This window comes from Tamandua tetradactyla, chromosome X, assembly GCF_023851605.1.
Source record: "Tamandua tetradactyla isolate mTamTet1 chromosome X, mTamTet1.pri, whole genome shotgun sequence".
In the NCBI taxonomy this organism is placed as follows: Eukaryota; Metazoa; Chordata; class Mammalia; order Pilosa; family Myrmecophagidae; genus Tamandua; species Tamandua tetradactyla.
The window spans coordinates 149,543,112-149,566,316 of record NC_135353.1 but is presented as its reverse complement, the minus strand read 5'-3'; the positions used below and the strand labels follow the sequence as shown (position 1 = coordinate 149,566,316).

General features: G+C 39.6%; 1 protein-coding gene across 4 annotated transcripts in view; it reads right to left on the bottom strand.

The window, feature by feature from the left end:
- Window positions 1–23,205, bottom strand: part of PCYT1B (phosphate cytidylyltransferase 1B, choline) — a 159,314-nt gene that overhangs the window by 98,556 nt on the left and 37,553 nt on the right. For all 4 annotated transcript variants that reach the window (XM_077144971.1, XM_077144970.1, XM_077144973.1 and 1 more), the window contains exon 2: window positions 3,670–3,769. In XM_077144971.1, the coding sequence (XP_077001086.1) occupies window positions 3,670–3,769 (100 nt within the window). The remainder of the gene's footprint in view (window positions 1–3,669; window positions 3,770–23,205) is intronic.

The window sequence follows — 23,205 nt, the reverse complement described above, 5'->3', positions numbered from 1 at the left end:
GCTTTCATTCATTCACTCATTCACTTATTCATTCCCTCAACAAATATTTATTGAGCAAACACTACATGACAAGTACTTCACTAGAGCATAATAAAACAGCAGTGAACCTGGCAGACAGTCCTGCCAATGCATATAATTACAGCTACTGCCTGTCTGTCTAGTTCACACACCTTCCACGCTCCAATTCAAAGCCTGAGTGTGTTTTGCTTCATTACCGTGGTCTTGGAAGTGGCCTCTTACAGTAGACAAAGCATGAGTTTGATGTTAAGGGACTTGAGGTAGAATCCTAGCTCTACCAAGTCAGTTGACTAGGATATTTTACCAGTTACTTTAAAGTTTGCCAAGCCTTATTTTCCTCATCTGTAAAAAGGACATCATAACAGCCATCTCACCTGGTCTTCGTAAGAACTAAGTGAGAATAAAAGCATTGTATCTAGCAGATATATAGTAAATGCTATTTCCCTTTCCTTTCTCTAAAAAAGTAGCGTCCTTTACTGTTTGTTATGAGCATGAAACTCATCCTTTAATTTTAGGTCAAATCTATTCTCTCCATAACCACCTGGACTTTCATTTGCCCGCCTTGAATTTATTGCTCAGTCAGCATTTCTCAGTGTGTGGTCTGTAGACCACCATCTTCAGAATGAAGTGCACTGTTGGCTAAAAACACAGATGCCAGGGACTTGTTCTAAATTTGGGGGTGGGGATGGATAGCAAGGAAGCTACTTCTTTATCATGCTACCAGATGATTCTCTGCACACTAAAGTTTGGGATCAACAGGCTTAGCTGGCTTGAACCACCTCCCGAGCATCTGGCTTTTCTCAAAAGAAGCTCACCTTCCTCCACCTTACTTCACCTCTCAAAGGCTATTCTTGAAGAGAAAGTAGAGTGTCGTGGTTAAGTACTCAAACCCTAATCCAAAACAAGTTTGAGTTCAAACCCTAGCTTTACGATTTACCAGTGGTTTACAAAGTGTGGTCACCAGAGTATTCGCATCACGTGGGAACTTGTTAGAGATGCAAATTCTTGAGGCGAATCCTAGGTGGACGAATCAGAAACCCTGATGGTGGGGCCCAGCAATCTGCATCTTAACAAGCCTTCCAGGTGATGCTGATGCACGCTCTAGTGAGAACCACTGCCACTTATTAGCTCTGATGCTCTTGGGCTTAATTTCCTCACCTGTGAAATCCTAAAAATACTGACCACAGAGTTGTGATAGTGAAATGACCCAGTACATATAAAGAACTTCATATAGAGTAAGGACCTAATAAATATTAGTTATTATTACTATCTAAGCAAACTGTCTTTTGTTCCATAGGTTCTATTAAGTTTGGGTTGGTAGTTCTTTCTGAAATGGTGAGTGGGATCATTGTGTTATGCCATCTTTCCTTTAGGTTTTTTTTTTTCAGATGTAATTTTATTGAGTTCATATACCATACATCGAAAGTATACAATGGTTCAAGATACCTTCATATGGTTGTGCATTCATCACCATGATCAATCTTAGAACATTTGCACTACTCCAGAAATAGAAATAAGGAAAACCCCAAATATCCTATACCCCATATCACCCCTCCTCCTTATTACATTCTACCCAGTTTAAAGACATTCAATAAAGGCAAGTTAACTAAGACAGTGAGGTACTGTCAGAGATAGAAATAAAGATCAGTACACCAGAATAAAACATCTAGAAGTAGATCTATATAAACATGGGAACTATATCATCTTAAATAGCTCAAAGCTGCCCTGCTCCATACCAATCAACAGAAACACCACTCGTTTACTCCTACACAACTCGCTGCTTCTTTGCCTTCACCTCCTGTTCTGCTTGCCCAGAATACGCTTCCATATTCTGCCCAAAGAGTATAAATCTTCTCCCAAACATATATACTAAAGTCTGTGACCTCCCTGCAGCTTTGCCTGTCTGCTCCAGGCCAAATGAATTTGCCCTTCAATAAACTGTCATTTATCATGTGGGGCAGTATTTAACTCTTAAGCCCATGCATGCATGCTACTGGTGCTTTATAGTTCATATCTAGATGTCTTGTCTCTTTAATTGCAGTGACAGATTTTGGGAAATGGAGGTGATACCTTATAGTTTGTTTATTTTTTATTGTGGTAACATATTTTTGTTTTGGTTTGCTAAAGCTGCTGAAATGCAATATACCAGAAATGAGTTGGCTTTTAACAATAGGGATTTATTAAGTTACAAGTTCAATTCTAAGGCCATGGAAATGTCCAAATTAAGGCATCAACAAGAGGATACCTTTCTGAAGAAAGGCCAATGGGATCAGGTTTCCTCTGTCATATGCAAAGACATATGGCGATGTCTGTCAGTCCTTTTCTCTAAAATGTCTCTGGGATTCTGTAGGTCATTGCTTGTTTCTCCCGGGACATTTCTAAGCTCTCTCTCTCCCTCAGCTCTCTCAAATGACTCCAGTAAAGGATTAAGACCCACCTTGAATTGGAAGGGTCACATCTACATAGAAACAATCTAATCAAAAGGTCCCACCCACAACAGGTCTGCCCCCATGAGAATGGATTAAAAGAACATAATCCTTTCTGGGGTACATAACAGATTCAAACTAGAACATTTATATATCATAAAACTTGTTATTTTAACCATTTTTAAGTATACAATTCAGTGGCATTAGTTATAGTGACAATGTTGTGCTGCCATCAACACCACCAATCACTAAAACTTTTTCATCACCCGAAACAGACACTATGAATCCATTAAGTAATAACTCCCCATTTGCCCACTCCCACCACACCCTCATCTTGGCTCATGGTAACCTACTTTCTGTCTCTACAAATATGTATAATCTAAGTCATATAAGTGGAATCATACAATATTTGCCCTTTTGTACCTGACTTATTTCACTCAGCATAATGTTTTCAAAGTTCATCCATGTTGTAGCAGGATCAGAACTTCATTCCTTTCTACAGCTGAATAATATTTCATTGTATGGCTATACTACCTTTTGTTTATACATTCATCTGGTGATGGGCACTTGAGGCATTTCCACCTATTGGCCATTGTGAATAATACTTCCATGAAAATTGGTATGCAAGTATCTGTTTGAGTCCCTTATAATGCTTTTTAAATCTCGTCTATATCCATCCTCTGATATGTGCTAAAGGAGTGAATGAATGAATGAACAAACTTTTATAGCAGAGCCCACTCTCTTTAATTTACACATGCTTGGAGAAACTCTTTAAAAACACAAACGTTTATTTTAAAAAAGCACACACAAGCTTTTACAAATGGTAATTATTATAGTAGCTTAGGTTCGAATAAGCCTTTTCAGTTAACAAAATGCTTTTGAACTTTTAACCAAATCTATTTCTCACAAAATCCTTGTGAAGCAGGTATCACCATCCCCATTTTGCACCTAGGGAAACAGGTTCAGATTGTTTTCACACTTTGCCCAAGACTGTAGAACTAGTACAGAGGTGGGGCTCAAATTCCTGTATTCTGTTGCACCTTTTATTTAGTTACTTTGGTTGGTCTAGTGTATCAATGTTGATATTTACCTTTCTGTGCTGTGACTTAATCTGTAAACCCAACCTCCTGATTGAAAACAGATGGTGCTCAAATAATGCTGGGCCTTTTGGATATGTTAACTGTCAAGACAGGGCCCATTAAAGGAACAACAAGTACATCCTCACCTGGTGTTCCTAAGCGAGCCTGAGCAATGGTCAGTCTTTCGTGGGGAGCTTGGCACTGGCAGCTGGTTTCATCTGCAAATGGGGCGGGTGCAGTCAGAGTCTAGAAGGAAAAAAGAGAAAGGGAATATATTCTGACTAATTTTCCTTTGCCACCAACTTCCCCTGAAGTTTTATTTCCGTTGGCCACAGAGGCATGATGAAGAAGTAGAACGTATCCACAGAGTCTTTCAGAGAAATATTATACTGTTAGAAATAAAGCCAGGGACACCATCGTTGAAATCTCTTTTCTCGACGGATGCTTCAGAAATAATAAGAGCTCTTTAGCGTGTACTTTATGCCAGGTACCAATGAGGTACTCCGGGTAAGTTATGTTTTTTTTCATGACGCCCTACGGAAAAAGTATTACTACCCCTATTTCATAAAAAAGGAAGCTAAAACTCAAAAGGTTAAGATATATACCTGCGACTTCCGGAGAAGATGGCGGCTTAGTAAGACGCGCGGGTCTTAGTTCCTCCTCCAGAAAAGCAACTAAAGAAACAGAAACAATACGAAACAGCTCCCGGAGCCACGACAGAGACCAAAAAGACAGCGAACCCCATTCTGGAACGGCTGAACGGGCAGGGAGAATCCGCTGCGGTGAGATACCCGAGGGGTGCGCGTTTTCCCAGCCGGGGAGGCTGGCAACTGGGGTCCCCTCCACGCACGTGGCTCCCCGGTCTGACTGGGAACGTTGGATAGCGGGGCCCTCCCGCCACGCTTGGCGTCTCGGGCCAGCTGGGCAATTTGGACTGGCACTCCCCCAAGCCGCGGCGGCCGGCGACCCCCGCCTCCACGCGCGGTTTCCGGGCCGACTGCGAGATTCGGATGGGCAAGTTAAAGGAGCCATAGCATCTTTTACTGGTGGGCCCCGCAGACAGATGAGCACCACGAGCGCCACCTACTGGGCAGGAAGAGAAAAACAGAGCCCAGGGATTTCACAGAAAAACATTTCAACCAGCTGGGTCCCACACCCGGGGAAATCTGATCAAATGCCCAGACACCAGCAGAAAATAATGGATGATGCTCGGAAAATTGAAGATATGGCCCAGTCAAAGGAACAAACCAATAGTTCAAATGAGATACAGGAGCTGAGACAACTAATGCTGAATATACGAACAGAAATGGAAAAACTCTTCAAAAACCAAATCAATAAATTGAGGGAGGACATGAAGAAGACATGGGCTGAACAAAAAGAAGAAATAGAAAATCTGAAAAAACAAATCACAGAACTTATGGGAGTGAAGGACAAAGAAGAAAAAATGGAAAAAACAATGGATACCTACAATGGTAGATCTAAAGAGACAGAAGCTACAATTAGTGAACTGGAGGATGGAACATCTGAATTCCAAAAAGAAACAGAAACTATAGGGAAAAGAATGGAAAAACTTGAGCAGGGGATCAGGGAACTGAATGACAATATGAAGCGCACAAACATACGTGTTGTGGGTGTCCCAGAAGGAGAAGAGAAGGGAAAAGGAGGAGAAAAACTAATGGAAGAAATTATCACTGAAAATTTCCCAACTCTTATGAAAGACCTAAATTTGCAGATCCAAGAAGTGCAGTGCACCCCAAAGAGAATAGACCCAAATAGGCGTTCCCCAAGACACTTACTAGTTAGAATGTCAGAGGTCAAAGAGAAAGAGAGGATCTTGAAAGCAGCAAGAGAAAAACAATCTGTCACATACAAGGGAAACCCAATAAGACTATGTGTAGATTTCTCAGCAGAAACCATGGAAGCTAGAAGACAGTGGGATGATATATTTAAATTACTAAAAGAGAAAAACTGCCAACCAAGACTTCTATATCCAGCAAAATTGTCCTTCAAAAATGAAGGAGAAATTAAAACATTTATAGACAAAAAGTCACTGAGAGAATTTGTGACCAAGAGACCAGCTCTGCAAGAAATACTAAAGGGAGCACTAGAGTCAGATACGAAAAGACAGAAGAGAGAGGTATGGAGTAAAGTGTAGAAAGAAGGAAAATCAGATATGATATATATAATACAAAAGCCAAAATGGTAGAGGAAAATATTATCCAAACAGTAATAACACTAAAAGTTAATAGACTGAATTTCCCAATCAAAAGACATAGAATGGCAGAATGGATTACGACCCAGCAATACCACTGCTAGGTATCTACTCAAAGGACTTAAGGGCAAAGACATAGACGGACATTTGCACACCAGTGTTTATAGCAGCATTATCTACAATTGCAAAGAGATGGAAACAGCCAAAATGTCCATCAACAGATGAGTGGCTAAACAAACTGTGGCGTATACCTACGATGGAACATTATGCAGCTTTAAGACAGACTAAACTTATGAAGCATGTAATAACATGGATGGACCTAGAGAACATTATGCTGAGTGAGTCTAGCCCAAAACTAAAGGACAAATACTGTATGGTCCCACTGATGTGAACCGACATTCGAGAATCAGCTTGGAATATATCATTGGTAACAGAGACCAGCAGGAGTTAGAAACAGGGTAAGATAATGGGTAATTGGAGCTGAAGGGATACAGACTGTGCAACAGGACTAGATACAAAAACTCAAAAATGGACAGCACAATAATACCTAAGTGTAATGTAACTATGTTGGAACACTGAATGAAGCTGCACCTGAAATATGGTTTTTTGTTTGTTTGTTTGTATCTTTTGGTTTTTGCTTTTTTCTTTTTCCTTTTTTATATATATATATTTTTATTAGTATTATTATTTTAATTCTCTTCTCTATATTAACATTCTATATCTTTTTCTGCTGTTTTGCTAGTTCTTTTCCTAAATCGATGCAAATGTACTAAGAAATGACGATCATACATCTATGTGATGATACTAAGAATTACTGAGTGCATGTGTAGAATGGAATGATTTCTAAATGTTGTGTTAATTTCTTTTCTTTTTTTTGATTAATAAAAAAAAATTTTAAAAAAGATATATACCTGCGTGCCCTTGGAAAGTCACAATGCTCAGCTTTGAACATTTCACAGTCAGTGAAGTCCGTCTTCAAACATTCAGACTCATCAAAAGACTGGGATACCCGGAAGGAATGCCATAGTCAGAAACAGGGCATAACATCCCCAGTGCTTCACACACACACTAGCCTGGCCAATCATAGACTTGGATGTCTCTTCAGTACAAAGACCAAGGGCCTGGTCCGTGTCCCAGGAAGGCCTAAAATCACAGCAATTCCAGTGGGCTGAAGAGAACTGCTCCTGAGGTAGCTGCAACAGCCAACAACAGCTGCGAGGCTCCGCCCGAGCAGCTTGGGCTGAGCCACTGGAGAGCCCTGTGAGAAAGATGTAGTTACTTGGAAGCACGCCCAGGAAGTGGCCCTGTATTTTTTAGCCAGTCTCTTAAAATGAAAACCTCACTCTCTCCAGACAGAGGAAGAAAAAGTGAAGGGTATTTTAGTAAACAGGGCAAATGCAATCCAGACCTGTCCATTTGTAGTCCTTGAACTATATCATCACCACAAGTCATCACTATATTATCCTTGCTATTTTTAAAGCCGAAGTTGACTAGTAACTGTAAACATTACTCATATCACTGCATGGATTGTTTCTTCGAGACAGAGACAGGTGTTCCTTAACACGTTAACTTGGTGTTGTCTGGAGACCTCCCAGTTTCCCGAATCTTCCTTACACCCTACTGTCTCCTCCAGCGCTCTGGAAGCAGGCCAAGACTTAGGACAAGGATTCAGAAAACATGAGTCCGCTCTCTCTAAGGCAACTCGGAGGGTGAACTCACTGCCCTCCCCACTGCTACATGGACATGATTCCCAGAGGTAAAAATTAATTGGGTAGATTGCAATACTAGTGGTCAATGAGAGGGAGGGATAAGGGCTATGGGATATATGAGTTCTTTTCTCTTCTTTTTATTTCTTTTTCTGGAGAGATGCAAATGTTCTAAAAATGATCATGGTGATGAACACACAACTATGTGATGATGTTTGTGAGCCACTGATTGTATACTTTGGATGGGCTGTATGGTGCATGAGGATATCTCAATAAAAATATTAAAAGAAGAAAGAAAATGTGAGTCCATATCAGTTCTTTCTCACACAAATTAAGGTGACCTTGTGGACTATGGTGGACCAGCAGCATTTGTAATGTGGCAAAGGGATGCACTGACAAAGAGGAGAGGCTGTGTAGCTCCAAAGACAGATCTGGGTTCAAATTTTCAGAACTTACTGGTTGTGTATTCTAATTTGTCTCTTCTGGCTGAATGGAACTGGCACTCACTGAAGTTAGAGCAAGGGATAAAAGATTTATTTTAAAGCTACTCTGGCACAGAAATTAGGGAAAAGGAGGAAACGAGTAGAACGTGGCCACCAGAGTACCAGAGTACTCTGCACCAACTCGGCCACTCTCTGCATGTGCTTCTTTCTGTTCCACCTCCATTTACTCTATATCCTTCCACTACATTAGAGTTTCTGCTTGCTTTCCACTCCCCCATAACTTAAGCTTGAATGCGGCCCATCATGGCCTCCTCAACCTCCCTTGGCTTCCCTTCACCATACTCCTTCAACAACTATTGTTTGAGCCTTTCAGACCCAGCTCCTGTTTCTACCAACTCTGCTTCTTTCCATGTTTCCTAATTCAGATTCCCAAGGGAAAATCTGATTGGCTGAGCTCATCTTTTCAAACCAGGCCCCAACCAGGATTGGCTGGCATCGGGCCAGGCACCAACTCTGGAGCCCACCAGGTATGGCTGGGTAGGGAGGAGGAGAGGCAAGTGAGGTCATGAGTGACCTGTCATTGCCCTTCTAGCAGGAGCTGTAGGTAGGTCAAGAAATGTATTTGACCTTGTGTGCTCTTAAAGCAAGTTCCTTAACTTACTTGAACCTCAGTTTCATCTTTAAATTGGGTATAATAGTACCTGTCTTGCAGATGTGTTGTGAAAAATAGAGATAATGTATGTAAAGTGCCTGGGGCTCAAAAAATTGTAGCAATTATTACTACTGCTATTATTATTCATTATTATATATCATAACATATAATGCTATATATTGTGATATAATAATGGATGATGTAGTTCCCCCAGAAAACGAGCAAACTGACTAGTGAATGAACTTTCAGGAAACAACCCAAATGGTGAATGGATTAACCACCCACTGGCAAAGGATTAACTTATATTAATGATTCATTATACTTCAATAAATGTGGATGGTGAATCTGTTTCACACGATCCAAAATAAATCACTATTTGAAGATGTTGTATGTGCTAGTAACTGAGTTTATTAAAGACATAAGGTGTATTTTCCAAGAAAGGTGTATCCTAGACGATGTGAAATCTGATAATTAAAGCAGAGATTTAGAAAGTTGCAGAGAAACAATAGTTACTCAAAGGTGAAGAAAATGTATATGTGTACTGTGTGTTTTGTCCTTAATTATTGTGGCCTAGAAATAGTGAATAAAGGAGCTCAGAAGAGATGGAAGGCAGAGAGAGTTCATATATTCATGTGCATATGTGTGCATGTAAGTGTCTTTAACAACAGTTGATACAAAGAAGTATTTCTTGTTATGTACAAAGCGCTGTGCTTAGAATGAAGAGCATACAAAAATAAGGCAGCTGCAGCCTTACTCTCAAGGAAATTGCCTTCCTAAGTAAAGCAGAACAGCCCCTGGGCTGAGAGTCAAGCTCTGCAAGCTGGCGTACCTTGGTTAAGGCCCAGCTACCACTAACCAGCCCCATGACCTGAGACAGAATTTCCTCAGCCCAGACACCCAAGATTATAGCACAAAGCTCCTTCTTCTCTTAGCCAGAATAAGTCTTTTGATTTCAAAGGAGTTGCATTGCCACTCAGGTTCTGCTTCCTCCATGTTGGGGCAAACCAACTGCCAGACAAGTAAGAGCCAAAGGATCCAGGGAGGGGCAGGGACTGGGCAAACCAGCTTCCAGGCCATCTCCCAGCCTCCAGGGGACCAAGGCCTCCATCTGGTCCTCACCATTTGCCAGAGGGAGGCTCGTCTCAGCTCTGCAAAAGACATAAAACTGAGGCCCAATAACACATAACATAAAAGCTAACTCATTTAAGTGCCTACTTAGTGCCATGTATTCATCTATATGCTAAGCACTTGAAATGTATGGGCTCACTTAATTTGTACGACACTCTGTGAAGTAGACACCATTATCTCCACTGAACTGTCCAGGACTTGCCTTCAATAGTGACACTAAGTAGCAGCAAGAAGCACCAGTAGTGATAGATCTCAGATTCAATTACCTTTTTTACTCCCTTTGAACTGAGGAAACTCTCAGGATTCTTAGACAAGTAGAAGGAAGAGGACGCAAAAAAAAAAAAAAGATACTGGACTTCCTGATGATAAGAGAAGTAGAGCTCCAACTAATTGAAAAAATAAAATAGTATGTGATTATTTTCACTCAGACTTAGTGAAGCAGATCAAATGCCTTACATATAGTTACTGGCAAGCCTCAGCTTAGATTCTAGATCACATCATCGAGTGTTGATTAGCACATGCTACGGGTGTAATATGATGCTAGATGTTTGGAGGATGGTTAAATGGAGGAGAGAAGAAGGGAAGGAACAGAATTGGCTCTGGGGCAGCAATTCTCAAAGGTGAAGGGTGGCCCTTTTAGAAAGGGAGGAGGTATTAGTTTGAAAAGGCCTATTCAATTTTATAACATAATTTCTTATTTGGAAAGAAAACCCAGGTTTTTTAACATGCAGATCATAAGTTAAACTTTTGGACTGATGGAGAGCATCAGAAGATAGACGCTCCCCCCACAGGAAACCATATTCCAAATTTGGGGCCAAGGTTGCACTTGTGATTTTTTTTTTTTTTTTTTTTTTTTTTTTTTTTTGGTGCATGATCCAGGAATCGGATCCGGGTCTCCAGCATGGAAGGAGAACATTCTGCCACTGAACCATCCATACACCCAACGTGTGATTTTTACGTTTAGCAACGAAGAGTGAGGATTCTGAAGGGTTAAGAAGCCCTGGCCAAGTGCCTGGACCTCAAATGTGCTTGGAGATAGGCCATAATAAAACTTCTACTTAATTTAAAATAACAGAACACTCAGTCATTATATGTGCACATGGTGTCTATTTGTCACATGAGTTCTGGTTATATAAACTATACTACAGTATATTCCCATCAGCCGTTTTAGAGGGGAAGACAGTATATATATACTGGAACATATCATTTGTAGAATCACTAATTGGACATTGTCAAATATTTACTTAAAACAAAAGCTATTAGGCACTATGTAAAATATATAATGCAAACATTACTTGACTGCAAAAAAAATGGTTGATAGAACCTCTGCTCCTACAACGTGCATCACTGGCTGACAACTGGACCAATTAGAAAACAAGCCAATCTACCAATCAGAACTTAGCATAAAACTGCTGGTAATGGTGGCCAATCACAGAGTTGCAGGTATCGAAAACAACAGACAGAAGGACTTTCCACACATTCTTCCTGTATAACTGCATTTCCAATCCCAACTTCCTCTGAAATGGCTGCCTTTTAAACCCTCACATGGACCCCTACTCTCTAGGAACTTCTTACCAGAAACTCAGTGAAGCCCCTGATGGAGCTGCTTCTGGTCCTAGTCTCAGAACACACTCTCTGGATAGGTTCAGAATTTTCCGGTTTCTTTGTGCTTAAAAGTTCATTTCTCAGCTTATCACTTTCCTCTCATACTTTATTATAAGCTACAAGAGAAACTAGGTTGCACCTTCCACACTTAGCTTGGAAATCTCTCGAGATAAATACCAAGTTCATAGCTTTCAAGTTCTGCCTTCCATCAAACATCAGAACTCAATTTCACTAAGTTCTCTGCCACTTAAAAACAAAGATCACCTTTCTTTCAGTTTCCAGTAACACATTCATCATTTCTTTCTAAGGCCTCAATGGAAGTACCTTTAGCATCCATATTTCTACCAACAATTGTTTCTCTTCAAAGCAATCTAGGCTTTTTCTATCAAGCATTATAGAAATAATGCTTCCAACTTCTACCCAATTCCAAGGCGGTTTCCACTTTTCCTCTCTCTCCGTGACCTTCCCTCTAAGGCCTTCAGTACCATCAGTATATAAATGATATTTTATGCCATTAACTAGATTCACTCATTCAATCAAAGGCATGAATGCAGGTAGAAGAGAGTTCCAAGTCAGCAGATGAGGAAACTTGCATGTTTATGGTTAGTCTCTGGCCCCTACCATGGAAAATCCAAGAAAGCAAGGACTTGGTCTGTCATATTCAATGCTGTATCTCTACTTCCCAGGGATGTACCTGACATAGAGAAGATCCTCAAGAAATATTTGTTGAATGAGGAAATTTTAAAAACACTGTTCTTTTAAAAAGAGCATCGTTTTATGTTTTTTCATAAAATGTAACAAATGTACCACACTAATGTAAGGTGTTAATAACAGGGTATTACATGGGAACTCTGTATTTTATGTGTGATGTTTCTGTAAACCTACAACATTCCAATCAAAAAAAAGGGGGAAAAAATCACTGGAGAGAGAATGCTTATTGATAAAGACAAGAATAAGTTCTAAACTCACTTTATAGGAAAATAAATATACTTGTCAATGTTTCATAACTTTTTCTTATCATCATCATAATATATATTACAGAAAGTTTGGAGAAATACAGAGAGGAAAACATACTCGCCATTGAGAACATTTTCTATACTTCTTTTCAGGCTTTCTTATATGTCATATATACATATTAACAACTTTGGAATCTTACCACAAAGACGGTTTTTGTCATTTGGTATGTCATGGTTATTTTAACATATCATGGCATAATCTCCAACCTCACTAGTTCTGATAGCTGTAAAACATTCCACTGAATAGATAAACCATAATTTATCTAAATATTTCTATTTCTCTATTTTTGAATATTAAGAGTCATTGATATTTTACTAATATAAATAACATTCTAAACATAATCCCGAACCTCTGATTATTTCCCTAGGACAGATGCCTAGGAGCCGAATTACTTAGATCAGGGATTTGAATGCATTTTAATACGTATTGGTAAATTACCTTCTAGAAAGGCTGTACTGTTTATATTCCCATCACAATGTATGAAAGCGCCTATCTAGCTGCCATCTCACTTGAAGGGAGTATTATCTCTGTCAATTTTATAGACCCAAAAATGGCACATTGTTGTTTCAGTTCACATTATTTTGATTACGAGAAAGATTGACCATTTTTAAATGTTTATTAGCCATTTGTATTTTCTTCCGAGAATAAGCTGTCCTTTGCCCATTTTTAAACTGTTGAGACTAAGCATACTGAAGTTAGCTAACAGCAAAACAATAGCGCAGTTAAAAAATTATCTTAAATGTCTTTTTAAATAGCACATTTTGCAACGTCCCCCATAGAAGTCCATTTTTGAAAACAGTGTGTAAACACCTGCATCTTGGTGACACTGAGCACCCCCAAACCATCCCTCCCGGCCACCTTCTGAGCCCCACAGCTGTGAATTTCAAATAGCTAGAAAAGTCTCTGTGCTATAAATAATACTAGACTTCATTGGTTGTAAATTCCCCCCACATTATAACAAATCTACACTGGGAGGGGTCTTACAAACTTCTCTTAAAATCAGCGTTGGCCTTTTCTCATATTGAACATCTCTGAAATTGAAGTGTATCTTATAATTAATGGCATCTTAGATCAATGAAATGCACAGATGCTATAAATAATAGAAAAAAATTATCTTCACTTACAGATAAAAAATCCCATACCCTAAATCAATTTTTCTTAGACAGCTGAGCTTAAGGAGTTTATAAAGAACATCAATAATAATCACATATCTTATTCACATCCCATCTCTTTCCCCCAGAGGAATTGAGATGACTTTAAAAATAAAAATTTTACATTTTAAATAATAGTTGCAAGATCTGGGGTGGGGGGGTGGGGAATACGTGTTTGTTTAAAAAAAAAAAAGGTCAGGGAAGAAATGAGCATACAGGAATGCATATGGTTGTCCTCTATATTTCAGAGAGGTAGACTATAAAAATGGTTTTGTGTTCCCAGCAGCCAAAGCAAAGAGGAAGACAAAGTCAATACCGTCCTTAAGCAAAAAATGAAATAGCTATCGAGGAGAAACACAGCATTTCCTGATGCTGACTTCTGAGAGAAATTCCTCCTGCAGTGCCTCATTAAAGGGCATGCAGGGTGATGCTGTAGCGACACTGAACAGGAACCCAGTGGTAAATACAACCTCAGTTTTTTACATGTGTTTCTATTTCGCCCTCCATGCAAGGCAGCACCCCAGAACCAAAACGCAGTTCAGAAAAAGCATTTCTACAAGGTGCTAAACATGCAATCTAAAAATGCAATTCTTGGGTGGGTCACGGTGGCTCAGCAGGCAGAGTTCTCGCCTGCCATGCCAGAGACCCGGGTTCAATTCCTGGTGCCTGCCAGGGCAAAAAAAAGGGGGGGGGGGATGCAGTTCTCTCCCTGATGACTGCATCCAAGAATAAGATTTAGACTATCTAGACCTGTTTTTTGTAAAGTGGGATGGCAGGATAATCCATTCGGTGCAAAACTTGTACTTACAATCTCATCCTAATATATGGATTTACACTGGCACCCCGTCTCTGTCAATTTAGAGTACGGGAGGTGTCTTAAAGGGAAAGCATGAGTTGCACAACAGAGAAGGGTAGCCTGGATTGTCTGACATTTTCATTTGCTTTCAGCTTACTGCAATATATTGCAGTTCTCCTGTGCCTGGATAAGTGCATTATGTATTATATGATCTAGTTCTAACTAAAGCAATGCTCTCAAGATCAGCAAGTTGCTTAAAACATTTTCTGCTAAGAAATAAGAAATCAAAGCTAATACTAATAAGGCAAGCATAAGGCAAACAAAAAGAAAATGGCAGAGTGGACCCTTCTATTCCTTGTGTGAGCTCTGCATTAGCCACATCACAAGGTGTGAACAACGCGGCCTAATCAGATCTGACAAGGCAGCTAAATCACAAATTATCCCACAGAAGACCATTTGAAATATCTGCTGGCATTAAACCTCAGCCTGAGAATATATCGTACCTTGGGATATTAGCTAATGGTGGTATGATGCTATTGTGATCCCATGAAAATTTAAAAGGAAACATCCCAAACACGAAGGCAAACCTCTAAGATATTTTCAGCAGTGTTTCAAGTCACGTGATACTCAATCCAGTACTTCACAAACTGCCGTTCTATGTAATGATAACTGCTCAGAAGATGCCTTTGTTTGTTTGTTTGTTTGTTTTCTTAATTCAAATGAGAGAAAACGAAAGTCCCCCATAGCATTGGGGGAAACACTTGATCTTCATGCCACAGGAAAACTGGCTGCTCTAATGCACAGAAAAAAACTGACGTCAAACTAAAATGCATCCCTTTGTCAGCAAATATATTTAGAAGACATATAGAAAACATTGCTGAAGATTTGAAGAAACAAGCATTAGAACAAATTATGCAGTGTGGGAGGTTTGCTCTACAGTTGGATGGAAGTACTGATATTTCTAACATATCTCAGCTTGAGGTATTTTCTAGATTCTATTTCAATATTAAAAGACTTTTTTTCTGAGCCGCTAAAGGAAAGATGTTCCATAGAAGATATATTCCACAAAGCGGGTGACAACTTTGATAAAAACAATTGCTTTATGAGAACACTGTGTAGGGTAACTACCAATGAGGTGACTGCTTTGCCCTTGACTGCTCCCCTACCCTCACTGAACTCCCAGCTATTTTCTGTCTTCTTTCTGTGGTCCTTTCTCTATTGGCTCTTCCTATGGTGTTCCTCAGAGTTCCACTCTGGAAAGATTCTGGGATAAAGTAGGTTAATTTAACCAGATTTCAGCTAGTGCTAAGCATATCTGAGGATTCTAATAGCTTTAACTATAGCTCTTCTAAAAACCTGATAGGATGGTTCAGGGTCAGTTATTTCTTAGAATTAGCCTGCAGCAGGATTATCAGGAGGCACTCTAGCTAGCTAACCATTTCCATCCACTTCCTTCTTAGCCCAAAAACTGTCTGACTTGGGAGACCAGACCATTGATAGAAAAAGTATATAAATTGGGCACCATAGGTTTTAATTCACAGATTACCATACTAGGGATGGTCTGATCCAAGAAATATGGCAAATTTATTTCTGCTGCTTCCTTGGGCTCTCTTTGGGGCTGGGGATACTGACCTCTGGAAGGGCTAACTAAGCACATTGAAGCTCTGTTAGAGGCCAAGAGGTGTAATGTTAGGTAGGATCTGATACCATTCCCTAGAGTGCTATCTATTGGATCACCAGTGTTATTTGGAAACGGAGAATCTTTGGAGAGTATACTGTTTCTCTATTAACACGGTCAGAATATCTTTAAACCTTGTATTAAAGAATAATGTACATACAGAAAAGAAGACATATCGTAAGTGTACAGCTCAATGAACTTCCATAAACTGAACACACCCAGCATTCAGATCAAGTAACTGATCATTGCCAGCACCCAAGAAGCCACCCCCACCCTGCACCCCTTCCAATATCCTGGCTTTTAGCATCATAGATTAGCTTGGCCTGCTTTTATATTGCATATAAATGGAATTATGTAGTGCATATTTTTTGTGTGTCTGGCTTCTTTCATTTGATATTATGTTTGTGAGATTCCTATACATTTTTGCAGATGGTTTTAGATTCTTCATTTTCGTTGCTGTATAGCATTATGTTTTGTGAATATACTACCGTTCAGTTATCCATTCTACTTCTGAAGGGCAATTGGGTAGTGTCTGGTTTGGAGTTATTGTGAATAATGCTGCTAAGAACATTGTAATACTTGTCTTTTGGTACCCAGATGTACAAATTTCCTAAGGGTGGAACTGCTGAGTCAAAAATATTTACCTTTAATGTCCATATTTGCCAAGACATTGAAGACATTAGATATTTTTCCACTCCTGAAAGCAGTAAATGTTTTCTAGACATGGGAGAGCTATATAAAGCATTTCTCAATGTACATCCAAGTATATCTTGCTTCTTAATCATCTGGGAGCTTAAGCAGGTGGCTTTTTGCTCCCTGATGTTTGAGAACTGTATGTAGTGGAAACAAGGAGCGTTAGAAGTCATCCAAGCCTAATTGTACATCTCAGTTTCATCAGTTAATATGTGATCTCTGGGAAATTACTTAATTCTCAGTTTCCTTACTTATAAAATGGGGACTAGTAATTCTTATTTCACATGTCTGTAGCCTGGTTAAATAAGATAACACATATAAAGCATTGAGCACAGTTCCTAACGCAGTGTGCAGTATAAGAGCTGTCCCAATACCCCAACTGCCCATGGAGAAAAATGAGTGACTGGGACCTCAAGCCTTGAATCCAGTATAGCACAATTACCTTATAACTAAACAATCTGGAGTTACAATAGAATTTATTATTATGTGACTGTGCCTACAGTCGATATTAGGCACATTAGAGATGAGGCACAGAAGCTGGCGTGTACCAGGAACAGCTTTCAACATCATTTGACTGGCAATAAGCAGTACATATCATTCATGATGCTTCTATTAACCTATTATTATTGTTGTTATTTTGCTTAAATGCCAGTTTAAATAACCCTCAGCATCTTTTTACACTGATGTCAGGTTCAGCGTGCATGAATTAACGAGTTGAAAACAAAAACACCAAGTCAAAGATTTTGGCAGGAGGGGGAGATTATATGAAAATGAATCCTGCTCAATGGGCCAGCCCTGTGCGCCCTGCACATTATTACACAGGCGCACACGACCAGGGCTCACTGCTTTATTTTCTAATCACTGTGTTTTCAAGTCTGCCTTCAAGATCGTTGAGTGTTAAACTGTCTCTTTATCCCCAAGCAAGGTCAGCTTCCCCAGCTTCCCATACAGCCTGGTTCATGCTGGGATAAAGAGGAAGGTAGGAATGTTAAAACAATAATGCTATGGTCTGGGACCAGCAACGGGTAATCAGATCCTAGCAAGGTAGAGGCTGTTACCTGGGAGATTATTGGAAGAAAATAGGTCTAGCTTGCAATGACTTAGTTTGTTCCTACCTTCCTTGCTTTCTCCTTTTCATCCTGCCCCTGATGATCAGTCAGAATAAATCCTTTTTCCACATTTATTCCACTAAGGGGCACTGAGACGCTTTGCGCAGGCACCAGCTAAAGAAGCATGAGTTTCAGTACTATGGCCTGACCCACTGTTGGACTATGTCATTGCAAATATTAGATGGATAGCATCAGTTAAAGACAGCTCAATGCCGTGCTGCCACATCTCAAAGAAAACCCAAAGTTTCAAACTTCAGTGTTATAAAACAAATTGGGAGGCTGTTGTTCACATTAAAAATAGACAACACAGATTTCTTTAAACAATGAGTAGCACATTCAAAATATGATTCTGCATTCGTTCAGCCTTTCTGAAGAATGCATCTGAACAATAAAACAGAAGGCAACAGAGATGATCTGCGCAAAATTCCAAAGTGATTTTGATTCCCGGCCCAAGCACTTCCCAAGCAAACAAACAAAGAAACCAACAAAAACAAACAAACAAAAATTCAACAAATGGTGCTGCAATAATGGGATACCCACATGGAAAGAGAATGAAATGTGACCCCACCGTACAGCATACAAAAAAAAAAAAAGAAGAAGAAAATTCCAAAGTGCTTTGTGAATATTTGGCATTTATATTTAGCTAATGTGTCTTACCATATGATCACTCAACCTGTTTTTACCACAAACGGATAAAACCAAAATGAGGTGAGGAATTGGGTAACTCTGACTTTTGACAGGAGCTTCAGGTCAAACAGAGCACAAAACCATGGACTAGAATCACACTCTTACATCTTGAGAAGGCCATGTCTCCCAACCATCCTGGGTAATAGAATTGAGGTCCAGAGAGAAGCAACTTGCTTAAACTCACACAATAATTCAACAGCAAAACTGACACTATAATGAAATTGTGGGCCCTGCCAAGCTTCATGGTATTTGCCTCCCTGGTCACCAGCCCTTTTGCTATGTGCCAGTCCAATTCATCCTAGGGTTCCAGATCTGGATCTGCTTTGATGGAAATTGGTGTGGAGCCCCAGAGGAAACAAAGGAATGGATTCATTTCCTCTCATCATTGCCACATCTGATCAAGAGCCAACCCAGCCTTTTCCACCTCTCCCTTCCAGCAGGCTGGAGGCCTCTAGAGATGAAATACACTGAGGTCTAGGCCTGACCTTTCAGGAAATCCCAGCACTACACTTCTGAGACTGCCAAAACCAACTCACCATATAACCTTCTTTCTCCCTTCACAGAGGAAATAAAGGTTGTCAGCTAAGAGAGGTCTTCAAGTTTCAATACCCTTCCCCTCATAACTTATTTTTATCCAAATCCATCCATCCTCACTACCACAGCCTTCCTCACTACCACAGTGGAAGAGACTTCTCTCTTCCTGCCTAAAACCAATCCTTCCACTTTTTAAGTAAAATAAAATGGCGGCTTACATTGGACATTGCTGGGAGAAGACCCCTTTCCCACAAGGGTTTGTTCAGAAGACAAAACCAACTGAGCTGCAGGGGTTTTCCAAGAAAAGAGAACACACCCTACCCTACAGGGTTGTTGATAAGCAACAACCTGGTAATAAAACTAGTTTGGGTCCAGTAGAGAGACAATGGACAAACATGGCACACGAATCAATGTATAACTGCTCCTGACCTTGTAAGTGCCACCCCCCTCCCCATGTAAAATGGAAACTTCATGTCAGTGAATCAGAACATTTCCTCACTTACTTCCATGTCCCCACTATTTGAACTCCCCCTTTCCTTCCCCTCGGTGGAGCTCTCTTCTACTTTCTGAAGGGGATGCTGCCTGATTGAAGAGTGCCTCAATAAAGCTGTGAGATCCTAAAATACATGAATAGCTTTCCTTTTATCATACTGTTAAAGAGCTACCACCTTAAAAGAATAAGCCAAGTCATATTTTTGACATCTTGGATGGAAGGATGGACAGAAGGAGAAAAGCTAGCCTCTCTGGATCCTAAACCCTCGTTTATCTACCCCCGAGTATTATACACTCTGTTTCCCCTCACAGGCAAGCTTCTAGTTCCCCATCTCCTAGAGTCTCCTCAACCTACTGCTTTCTGGCTTCTGCTCCCATCACTCCATTGAAACATCATCTCCTTTTCTTTCTAAATCCAAAGGAGACTTTTCCTTTTTTATCTGATTTGATTGCTCTGCTGCATTTTGCTCTATGGGATATTCCCTCCATGGAACTCAACCTGTCCTTGCTCTTCCCCCACCCCCAACTCCCATCTTCTGGCTATTCATGAAATATCCCTCTGTTTTCTTTCTGTGATTCTTACCGTACAGGCCCTTTAAATGGTGTTCCTTGGTCTTCTCTCCTGGAAAGATGCTGAGGTAAAGTAGATTAATTTAACCTGACTTCATGTGGAGATAGACAGATATAAGAAGGATTCTAATAGCTTTAATTATAACTTTTCTATTTCCACCCCCACCCCTCTAAAAACCTGATAGGATAGCTCCAGGTCAGGTATTTTCTAGAATTAATCCTATAGCAGGATTATCCTGAGGAACTCTTGCTAGCCAACTATTTCCAATCTCTTCCTTCTCAGTTCAGAATCTCCCTTAATGTCAGCACCATCTCCTCCATGCTGATGTCTCTCAGATCTACAGCTCCAGCCCAGAACTCCCTCATGAGCCCCAGAAGACACCTCCAGGTAGAAGTCCCTACCATGGCCTCTCTTCCTCTCAGCCAACTCTGCAGGTGAACTCACTGCCCTCCCCCCCTACATGGGACATGACTCCCAGGGGTTTAAATCTCCCTGGCAACGTGGGGTATGACCCCTGGGGATTAGTCTGGCCCTGGCATTGTGGGAAGGAGAAAGCCTTCTTGACCAAAAGGGGGAAGAGAAATGAAACAAAGTTTCAGTGGCTGAGAGATTTCAAATAGAGTCCAGAGGTCATTCTGGAGGTTATTCTTATGCAGTTTACAGATATTCCTTTTCGGTTTGTGGAGTATTGGAGTAGCTAGGGGGAAATAGCTGAAACTGTTAAACTATAATCCCAATAGCCGCGATTCTTGAAGATAACTGTGTAACTATATAGCTTTTAAGGTGTGACCATGTGATTGTGAAAATCTAGTGGCTGACACTCCCTTTATCGACTGTGTGGACAGATGAGTAAGAAAATAAGACAAAAATAAATAAATAATAGGGGGTATGGGATGTTTTGGGTGTTCTTTTTTACTTTTATTTTTATTATTATTTTAACTTTTTGGAGTAATGAAAATGTTCAAAAATAGATTGTGATGATGAATGCACAGCTATATGACAAGGTAAACCATTAATTGTACACTTTGGATAATTATATGATATGTGAATATACATCTCAATAAAATTGCATTTTTTTTTAAAAAAAAGGCAATACATGATGCTGGATTGGATCTAATAAAGGAGGAGAAAAGGCTCAGATGGACATTATTGGGGCTTATGCAAAAATTGAATATATATTGTAAGCTGAACTGAGATGTGTTGCAAGCGCAATATATGTACTGGATTTCAGACTCAGTGTGCAGAAAAAATGTAAAATATCTCATTAATAAATTTTATATCAATTATATGTTGAAATAAAACATTGGATATATTGGGTTAAATAAAATATATTATTAAAATTCATTTCATTTCTTTCATTTTACTTTTTTAACCGTGGCTACAAGACTATTTTAAATTTCACATGTCATTCGCATTGTATCTCTATTGGACAGTGCAGCTGTGGAGGCCAGAGTGTTGTGACACTCACAATAGGGGCTTAAGATCCCTGCAAAGTGGAAGGCTTGTTGTAAAGGTTCTTAGATTGTAAGCTCTTACAGCAGGCACATCTATTCCTGAGTTGTAATGCTTATTTCTAAATTCTGAGATGCTGAGCTCTTCGTGTATAACCTGGTCAGTCCCTGAAACTTTGGGTATCTGTGTTACACCTGAGACTCAGATCCAGAGTTCTGCAGCTATGAAAGTCGGCCTTAGCCCATATAAGCAGCTGTTTTAAAAAAGTTGAAAAAGAGATCAGACTTCAATTTGTGATGTGAATGAAGCAGATCTAGTTAGGACTAAGGTAAATCAGAATAAAGGGTAAAGGATAATATTGATTGGTTTTGAAAACTTCAACTACTGTGTGAAACCAAAGGAAGAGATGTTTATCTGGTACAAAATTTATATTTTCTGTAGCACACTAATTTATCTTACATGGTCAGTTTATTCAAACACCATAACTACATGGAACCTTGAATAGGGAGTGAGCTCTTGTTGGTTTGTACAAGTTAGTATGATACCCTGATACATCCCAGAGTAATTTGGGCAGAGAATTAAAAAGTATTTGCAAAGCCCCTTTAGGGATTTGGGGGAAAATGTGGGAATATTCAACTTCCCCATCTGGGGAATTCCTGATATTCTCTCAAGCATTGGGGACTACCGATTTAATAGGCCCAGCTTTCAATCTTGTACCCTTATGAAACTTACTTATGCAGAGGAGGAGCTAAGCCTACTTATAATTATGCCTAAGAGTCACCCCCAGAGAACCTCTTTTCTTGCTCAGATGTGGCCTCTCTCTCTAAGTCAAAGTCAGCAGATGAACTCACTGACCTCCCTCCTATGTGGGAACTGACTCCTAAGGGTGTAAATCTCCCTGGCAATATGAGACATGACTCCTGGGAATAAGCCTGGACTCAGCATTGTGGGATTGAGAAAGCCTTCGTGACCAAAGGGGAAGAAAAATGAAGGAAAATAAAGTTTTAGTGGCTAAGAAATTTCAAACAGAGTCCAGAGGTCATTCTGGAGATTATTCTTATGCATTATATAGCTATCCCTTCTTAGTTTTAGTGGATTAGAATAGCTGGAAGGAAATACCTGAAACTGTTGAACTGTATACCAGTAGCCTTGATTCTTGAAGATGATTGTGTAACTATATAGCTTTTACAGTGTGACCTTGTGATTGTGAAAACCTTGTGGCTGACACTCCCTTTATCCAATGTACGTCTTTTATTTATGTGAAATAAATAAAGACAATAAATAAATAATATTGGGTATAAGGGGCATGGGATGTTTTGGGTATTCCTTTTCCTTTTCCTTTTTATTTTTATTCTTATACGTATATTTTGGAGTAATGAAAATGTTTAAAAATTGATTGTGGTGATGAATGCACAACTATATTATGATACTGTTGAAGCATTGATTGTACACTTTGGATGATTATATGGTATGTGAATATATCTCATCTAAATTGCATTAAAAAAATCCCTGTAAAAATACACATTCCTTTCCATGTCCAAAATGTATTTGGATATCAGCAAGTTGCATCTTTTCTTCAAATGTAGGGACTTTTTAAACTTGGGGATCAGGTTAACAGAGTTCTCCCTTGTAGGAAGTATCAATGGATAAAATATAGCCTTTAAGAAAGTCCAATATATTAAAATCAAACTAACAAAAAAGCTCTCTTAAGAGATTTCAGTATCCTGGCATGTTTCCACATACCAAACTACTACCT